Source organism: Brachypodium distachyon, chromosome 1 (assembly GCF_000005505.3).
Source record: "Brachypodium distachyon strain Bd21 chromosome 1, Brachypodium_distachyon_v3.0, whole genome shotgun sequence".
In the NCBI taxonomy this organism is placed as follows: domain Eukaryota; kingdom Viridiplantae; phylum Streptophyta; class Magnoliopsida; order Poales; family Poaceae; genus Brachypodium; species Brachypodium distachyon.
The window spans coordinates 70974150-70983223 of NC_016131.3; the positions used below are offsets into that span (position 1 = coordinate 70974150).

Sequence of the window (9074 nt, forward strand, 5' to 3'; positions counted from 1 at the left end):
AAACCTGCAGTATGAGAGATAGTTCTTTATGCTTCATCAATTCCAACCACAATTGCAAATATTAGTACAAATGACCATGGATTTCACAATACGTCAAAACTCATTGCCCGAGGATAGAAAAAGGACCCATCAAAACACATATGGGCTCGTGAAAGGGTGGGGCTCATTACGTTTCATTAATTCATACAACTTATATGCAAAACTACGGCACAAAGTTATGAATCATGGGTTTCGCCGTTTGACTTAAATCCGTTTTTGGAGGCTCATTTTGTTTCATTAATTCATACCACATATATGCAAAGCATCGGTACAGAGTTAGGAATCACAAGTTACACAGTTTGACTTAAATCCGTTTTTGGATGGCCCTGCAATAAACTACGCCCATTCAAGACGGATTTGATATGTACCATGGAAACTAGCGGTATGTGAGGTAATTCATTACACTTCATCAATTCCATCAACAATTGCAAATATTACTCCCTCCGTCTAACAAAGGATGTCTCAACTTTTATTAAATTTGAATACATCTATACACTAAGTTATGTCCAGATACATCCAAATTTCGACAAACTTGAGATATCTTTTGTTGGACGGATGGAGTAGTACAAATTTAGAACCATGGGTTTCATGATGAGTCGAAACTGGTTTCCCAAGGACAGAGAAAGGCCCCAAAAAACATGTATGGGCTCGTCAAAACATCAGTACAAATTTTTGAAACGGGTTGACATCAATCCTTTTTTGAATGGACTTTACAAAACTAGGCGTGTTCAAAACAGTATTGTTTTTTATAGAACAAACAGTATTGATATGTACCGTGAAAACGGACGGTATGTGAGGCACTGAGGTGACTTTTTTTTAGAGAAAACCCACTACAGAGAGGCCGACTTGAGGCCCATCGCTCGAAATTAGTGCTCTCTGCGTTTCCGGTCCAAAGTGAACCGTGAATCCATCGCCCAAGAGAGGCTGCGTCAAAGCCCCTCCTGAGTCCTGACCCATTAAGCTCCTTGAGGATTTGGCCCATTTCAGCCCAGCGGAATCCGACGCGTCTCCTGGCTCCTGGGCGGAGGAGTGCTCGTGCGCTGCCTCCGGATCGATCGCCTGGCTGGCGCCCTGGCCGCTCTATCTCTTCGGCTCTCTGAGACTCACTCTCCCTCGCTCGCGCGCGATTCCACTCGAAATTTTTGGGGTTATGGATTTTCTGCTGCCCGTTTCGCTAGTGGCGTTCTGCTTCAGTTCTATCGAGCGATCTCCGTATTTCTCCCCGAAATAATGTCGCCATCTCCCGCTAGGGTTTCGGTGTAAGTTTCCCCTTTCTCCTTCCTGTAATTGGGTCATAGTATGGCCTGTTACGGTATTTGCGGGTGTCAGATTGTCAATGCTGATGCAATTTTTTCGGAATATTGGTACTTAGCCTGGATAACTCCATGCTTAAGCGCTTAGATGCTTTGCGTCAACGGGATGTGTAGACATGTAGTTAGGGCCTTAGGGGGATCCTAATGATCAGGATGTTGATTAAAGTTTAGGCCTCAAATGAGATGTCCAGGGTTTTTACAGAAAGGTAATCGTTCAGTTGGTATATATGTCTTGGAAACTTAGGGAGATGGCCATGCTCCCAAGCGCTTCCTTGGTTATATTTGTGCGCACTGAACGGATGAAAAGCTTTTCCAAACTCCAGGAGTTTCCATGCAAACGAAGCAATAAAAATCCTTGACGTCTCGAGCCGGTTGCTCAAATTAGTTGTTTAGGAACGATTGCTTCATCTTTGACTCTACAAAGGTTGGCATGTCATACCACCAGTACATATATATTTGATCCACCTTTTACACGTTCGTTAAGGAGTTATTATGTGTGACGTGTCCTGCGCTCTTACTGGCTCTTGGCACGCTGTTCTTGAGATATTCGAGCAGGACGATAGAGCAGGAAGCGAAGAACAAATGGTATATTTACAGTACCTTGCCTTTTTATTTCTTATATTTCTGCGTGAAAATTTGTTCTGCAAATCCCTGTCAGTTATAATTTTGTTTGATTCAATGAACTTACTATCTTCCGCAGAATCATTACCATGATATAATGGGGAAGGTAGTATTTGTGACAGTACAATGGAGATTGGTTCACTTTCTGATTCAAATGGGACTTTTATTTGTCCCAACTATATTATGCAAGATCTGTAGAGTTTATCACGGTAATTTTCAGTGAAAAAAGTTCAACTGCCCCCTAACTTTTGGATCTTAATGCATAGACAAGTGCCATTTGTTTTAACCTTGGAAGGATTTAGTTATGTTGCTCTAGATGCTTGGCCATAGAATTAGTTCTCTGTCAGTTAAGAAGCTATTAGGCAGGTTACTTGAGCTGCCGATTTGGAACCTCCAGGGACCTTACCTTACATGTCCAGACTTGAAAGTGAACTAGAAAAGACACTTCGTGGTGAGTTAAAACAACACTTTGTGGTCATCATTCAGCAATTCTATTGAGCCTGCATTATAGATCTTGGGTTTCTTTCCAAGAACCTTAAAAAGGCAGGGTTTTCCTGCACTTCATAAATAAGAATAGACTGGCAGGGACGGAGACAAGGGGGGCGCCTGGGGGAGAAATTTCATTTTACTTTACTAATCAGCTCATTAAAAATAACTTAAGAATAGGTGAAGTCTCTAATTTCGCCCCCCTAATCCCAACTCGCGCCCCACATGTCGAATTCCTGGCTCCGTCCCTGTAGACTGGCCCTGTTTATAAGGACAACTATTTCGGGTTCAGGTTCTTTTCTCGTAAACAACCTAAAGGTTCTTACATTAGCTATTATTCAATTATTGGCACTGAATATTCTGATTTAGAATTGGAAAATGTGGTAGGTTTTGTGTCAAGTGGATCGTATTTTCATGCAAACATACTAAGCTACGCAATACACTGCAACTATTTCTGGAACAAACAATTTCGGCATATGTGGTCTACAACTCAAATTGCATTAATAATGTAAAATATATGGCTTTTGATGAAACGGATTATTGAGTATATCGTGACTAGTTGTTCTAGATTTTCTCAATCTCGGACGTCTTGATGCACATGAAATGAAATAGTTTTTCTAATGGAACGATGTTTGTGCTGCTTTGTTTTTGAAGATTTTCAATGCATGTCCCCTGTAGCCACCTATAATCATTTTTAGTAGATTGAGCAATGTTTTATTCAAGTATACACATAATACTTACTGACCAAGTAGGCTCATGGATTTTACTAATTATTCTCATGACCATATTTTTTATAGGGCGGATCAAGCCCCTGCTGGGTGCCCCCTGTCTCCGCCCCTGCAAGTAGGTATACTAATCTCATCAGTACTGGAATTTGCAATCGAATACTTCAACCTAGATGTTTGCATATTTATCTTATTTTTTTCAACGAACTGCCAAGTAATCAAGAGCTGAACGCTTGCTGACTATCTTGTAAGTCTAGTTCAATATGTGTGGGACTGTGTAATTTATGTACATATATCTAGAATAGTATGGAAAGCAAACAAAAAAACCCAATAACATAGGTGCCTCTGGGGTGACAGTGGACCAAAATCATCTCCCTCCAATCCTCTGAAAACTGCATCACGGCAGAAGTGCCGGGGTTTCTGCATACTTCATTTTGTCTGGCCCATCTGAGTTTACGCTCGTGTTGTTGTAGAAACTACATGAAGTTCTAGATTGGGAAAATTTAGAAGATACTATTCAGAATGGGTTTGAATGGAAGCACCGTATCAAATATTCATCCCTAGGAGCTTATGCGATCAATCAACTTGTACATAACAGGCTAGCACTATCATGAAAAAGTTAACTGCATCCATCAGGCAATACTTATTTTCATTCTGACGTAACTAGACATGGCTTCTCACTAGATGAAGCGATGTCTTGTATCTATAGTGCTCCCCTTGCAATAATTTATTTCAATGAATGTGGTGACCGTGATATGCACGAAACGGCGGGAATTGAAGCTTTCGGTATCGACACATGCACTTGCCGTGCGCTCCCAACACATTTCTTTTCTCGAACGCTATTCGAAAAAATTGTCTTCCCAGCCCAACACATATTCAGTTTTGCTGGGTAACCCATTCATGGTATTTGGTATTTCTTATCCTATGGTCATTAAGAGATGCTTATTCAACTACCTTGGCGCATTTTTTTTATGTGCCTTTTGGGGGGGGGGGGGGGGATCTTTTCAGCCACTCTATTTTCATTTTGTCCAGTCCTGAATGGCTTTCACCTGACATTCAAGACTAGTGAAATTCAGCCGATGGCACCTGAACTAATATGTTCACTGGTAGCAGCTTTGGCCTCACATCGATTCTATTTTCCTGATTACCAACCGCCCACCCTAGTATAATCTAGCTTTCAATGATGAGCATGTTGGGTTCTGCAGCAAGATCTGGATTCTTTTCCTTGTTAACTGAAATAGTTATATTATATTCTTTCGGCTGTTGGGCACCAAGAACTCTGTCAGAACTTTAGTTTTATTCCATCGGCAAGTAGGTCTTGGATTTCACTAGAATTTGGTAGGCATCTTGCAAGTGTGTTGAACTGAAGACAGCTGACCTTCAGTATCTCCAGATCAGATGATTCCTCCTCTTGTGTCAGAGTAATACCTGTCATTTCCAGCTTTGATTAAGAACCTTGCTAGTCATATAGTGAGCGGAAGCTTCTTGCATCACAAAATCTACCTTAGTAGTTTTATTTTGCCTTTTGCTTGTCTATACCTCTAGACACATTCCTGGGTATGGGTACCTTCATTCAGAATACCGCAAACTGTTCTGTAACTCACTTGTTCTTTTGTCCGGTAAAGAGTCTCTTTGATTATTTTGCCAACAACACTTGATGATAATATATACCAACTGATGTAGATATGAAGTTCCGCTCACCAGCACGATCCCATTATGTTGTGTGGAGGTCGGTGGTCAAAAGATTATCCAACTCATGACTAAAATCTGCCAATGTTGAGGTAGGAAAGGACAATTTTTATTGCCAGTATTTGCATCCTGGATATCCTTATCATAACTGAACTGGACCTGCCTCTTAAGGATCTTTTCAGTATCACATGAGCCCCTGCTTGATCTGCTTTACAAATTTACTTGGACCTCATGATTCACATAACTCTTTTCAAAATTTACACACACACAGGGTGACAGATTAAAATAGGTAGGGCATGTGAGGGCCCTGTTAACATAGCGCAAAACGATAAGCTATTGCATGTGATTCCTAGCATCTGTTTAGCAGGCAGGCCTACTTGGTCTATTGTTTAGTAGATAAGCAGTACTCCTGGTTCTCTTAGTTGGTCAAGTGTGGACCTAAACAAAGATTGATCTCACTGGCGTGTGTGACCTTGGGTGGGGAGCTGGGGGCAACGGGGTTAAGCATAAATAAAACCATGTCCACGTGACAACCTGTATGACGTTTTCTACTATTTGGATTCAGCTACATGTGCCCCGTGAGACATGCTGCCATGGGGATACGCTTAGATCATCACCGACTAGTTGTGGTTTGATTGGAGATCTGATATTTTATATTGTTTTCTCATCGTACTTAACAGTTACATAGTGATTTCATAGTAGCTTACTCTGCAATTGGTATTCTACGCAAGTCCTATGATGGTAGTTATGCTCAGAGCCTAGCTAGGACCAATTAACTACATGAAAAGGTTAATGGGAAAGTTTTATCAGCAAGCAGCAGCACCTAACGATCCAGCATTATTGTACTTGGCAGTGGATCTTGTGAATTGTATATTTGAGAGACAAACAGGACTTTAGTACATGTATATGCTGTGATTGGCTGGCTAATCAGATCGTTATCAGGCTAACCAGATCTTTATTAACCAACTCTCGTGCACGTCCGATGTCATTAGTTCGTCATTACAAATTATCTTAAATACAAAATGTCTGAGTTATTATTAAGTCACACCATTACACTATATATCTTAAGCTCTTACTGTGGCCATTTCCGTACCAATTTACTGATGGAAAATTATGACATCATTGCACTGGAGAGAGCTTGTGATCTAGGACTAAAACCATCATTCATATTGAGCTGCTTGGAAACTATGTATGTTCTGCTATGATGTTTTACTATGTTGATTCTTGAGTTAGTAACTGGGTTGTGAAAACTGAGACTCCGTAACTCGTATCTGATTTTAGGAGTCAAGAGATTTTGATCAAAATGTATACACATACTTATACGTTGAGTTCTTACTGTGTTCTCACCATAATACTATCTCTTAAACTTCTAGAGATATGCTAATCGTATTAGCTCAGGTACCACCGAAAGAATTAAGCTAGTAGTTGCACTATAGTTGATGTACTTGTTGGCCCGTTGCATTGACTGGTCAAACTCCTCACCGATTCTTCTGAGTTGGCCAGCAACTGTTTCCTGGAAGGACTGATTATACTAGGACGTTATGCAACCATATTTGGTGCCATAGTCCCATGCATCTACCTCTTATTTCTTACAGAGCTAAATGTTGCGATCGATGAATTAAGTGTCTTATAATATGATGCAGTAATAATGTAACACTTCCTCTGGATAGTTGCCCTTTGGGCTTTTTCTTGTTTTTCTTGCTTTTCTCTTTCTTTGCCCCCTTTTTGGCGCTTTGTTTGCCTTGTCTGTACTTGCGCTTGCGCTTTCTTAATGAATATGACATGCCTCTCCGCGTGTTCGAGAAAGAAAAAATGTAAAACTTATTGCAATCCACATGAATCTACCAATATTTGACTATTTGTACTAAATCAGCGACACTTATTATGGATCGGAGGGAGTACTGGTTACCTGCAACCAGCTCATTCCTTTGTTTAACTCCATTTTTCTACTAAATCATGCAGGGATCTGATGCATCGACCCTCAGTGTTGGTCTTAATACTCCGTGTTAGTATGACGGGGTACACTTGTCCATGCGACCCATACATGTATTGATCATCAGGCGCCACAAGACATGGGCTGTGGGTGCCAAATGATCGTAGTGACCAGTCTGCATCATGGCACTGCTGAATCTGACAGACTGAGGTATTCAGCACTCTAAAATCTATTAACCGATCTGCTGAGTTACTGATGGTTCAGCAGCGTGCAGGTTATCGCTTAAATTTATAATTCAAGAGCATATTTGGATAGGCAACAAATCTCAAGGTTCTATTTTTTCTCATCTGCTATATGAATTAGTAAGCAGTACAGATATGTTCATTACAATGTATCTAGTAGGCACCTCTTCGTTGATAGAGTAGGGAGTACTGAGTAGCGAATAGCGACTGAAATTTAACCAGTATTGCTGTTCCTCCAGGTCTCCAGGCCACGAGTTCTCCTACTGTTTAGGAAGACAAGAGATGCGTGCTGCATGCATGCGTGTAGGGTCACTGTTCATTTTTCATATACACATTAAATACAAGTGTGGGGGCAAAATCAATAATCCCACATATATTTTGGTGGTTCAAGTAACATGGCATGTGTGTTTCTTTCTGACAGTACTGGCCTCCAAGTCGTCTGTCTCACCAGCATTTCTTCTCCTGTTCAAAGCTTCCTCCCCACTTGCAGGGCCAATGCACGAGCAGCATAACACTCAGCACAAGCGCCTCAGTATGGTCTCTGTCTCTCTCCACAGTTCCGCTTTCACTTTAATAAGCCCTGCATGTGATTAATAAGTCCTGCATGTGACTGTCATTTGGGCCATGGTTTGGTTTTGACCCTATAGGTCAGGGCCATGGACTGGGTTGCACTGTGTCTTGCCTGCTCTTCTGGGTTCCTCTATTTCGAGCTACCACTATTTAACACCCCAGTAGCCACCCATTTCTTTCTCCATGCACTTGTCTTCCCCTCTTCGAACACCCCCTCTTCTTACCTCCTTCCCGTCCCTGTGTTCCACCACTTGTGTCTCTCGAACTTGTCTCACCCCAACCATAAACCCTCACATCTTTGTCTCTCTCTTGCAAAAACAGACCTCACATATTTGTACCTTGGCTCATCAACTGCTGCACTCACATTGTCCGAGATGTCGAGCCGGAGATCACGGTCGAGGCAGTCAGGCTCGTCAAGGATCACTGACGAACAAATCAGTGACCTCGTCTCCAAGTTGCAGGACCTCCTCCCCGAGGCTCGCCTCCGGAGCAATGATAGAGTATGTAACAATTTGTTGGCATTATCAATTTCGAAAGCAAATGGTCGCTTTGGAAGTTGCATTCTTAAAAACGGGGCCAATGCTCTGCTGTAGTTACAATTTAGTGGCCACTGTTTATGCTAACCGTTAGTGCATTCTAATGGATGATCTAATTATCGACGATTTTAGGCCAAAATTATTGGTCCAGGTTGTGTCCTCTGTTATTTCTCTGCAAGAGTGGAATATTCTGTGAATAATTGCATGCTCTTCCCACGCTTCAAAGCTTTTGCATGAGCTAACATTAAAATTCTTGGCCTGACGGAATTAACCTTTCTATTTCGTTCCCATTCCAGGTGCCATCTTCAAGGGTGCTGCAGGAGACCTGCAGCTACATTAGGAGCTTGCACCGGGAGGTCGACGACCTGAGTGAGAGGCTGTCGGAGCTGCTGGCGACGTCGGACATGAGCAGTGCGCAGGCGGCGATCATCCGCAGTTTGCTGATGTAGAGCCGGGGTGCAGAGATAGAGATGGCCCTCGTCGCCACTGTTCTTGCTGGGCCAGGACACCCTTTTATTAACGTTTATAGCTTAATTATAGAGTTGTCGCTTAAAATAGTACTGGAGTTGCAGGTTTCGTAATTCGCTTTGTACTGCGTCTACGTGCATACGTGCTGTTGTCGTGTCATCATCTCAATCAGACCCATCTTTTTTGTGTACTTAATCAATCCCATCGTTATTTGTGTGAAGCTCGTGTCTCTTTAAATTTGTATGTGCGTTTTGACATTGCTATTTAGTACTCATTTGATTCCAAAATATAAGGTATGTTTTTTGTTAATCATTAAGCTTTAACTAAACTTATACAAAAAAAATTACTGTACCCAATTTTATGTACTACGAAAAATATATCACGATGGACCTAGTGATCTTGATTTGACACTGTAATTGCTAAACATATATCAAAAATTTATATACGATGAT

At 41.5% G+C, this 9074-nt stretch overlaps 1 protein-coding gene across 13 annotated transcripts; it reads left to right on the plus strand.

The window, feature by feature from the left end:
• Nucleotides 1-1065: 1065 nt before the first annotated feature.
• On the plus strand, nucleotides 1066-8859 carry LOC100821441 (transcription factor ILI6). Of its 13 annotated transcripts, none has more exons than XM_024457846.1 (9): nucleotides 1066-1298; nucleotides 3257-3306; nucleotides 4868-4965; nucleotides 6836-7016; nucleotides 7081-7168; nucleotides 7288-7351; nucleotides 7470-7580; nucleotides 7940-8118; nucleotides 8451-8859. In XM_024457846.1, exons 4-9 carry the CDS (start codon nucleotides 6946-6948, stop codon nucleotides 8601-8603), a joined length of 666 nt encoding a protein of 221 aa, XP_024313614.1. In that variant the 5' UTR covers nucleotides 1066-1298; nucleotides 3257-3306; nucleotides 4868-4965; nucleotides 6836-6945; the 3' UTR covers nucleotides 8604-8859. The 13 variants fall into 13 exon arrangements, with proteins under 13 accessions (XP_024313614.1, XP_024313613.1, XP_024313612.1 ...); XM_024457845.1 differs by having other exon boundaries at nucleotides 3257-3302; XM_024457844.1 differs by lacking the exon at nucleotides 4868-4965.
• The last annotated feature ends 215 nt before the right edge of the window (nucleotides 8860-9074 follow it).

Coding starts and splice junctions, on each gene's coding strand:
- LOC100821441 (XM_024457846.1), top strand. CDS start 6,946: ATGGGCTGTGGGTGCCAAATGATCGTAGTGACCAGTCTGCATCATGGC. Junction 7,017..7,080: donor GCTGAATCTGACAGACTGAG/GTATTCAGCACT, acceptor AGCAGCGTGCAG/GTTATCGCTTAAATTTATAA. Junction 7,169..7,287: donor CTCATCTGCTATATGAATTA/GTAAGCAGTACA, acceptor CTGTTCCTCCAG/GTCTCCAGGCCACGAGTTCT.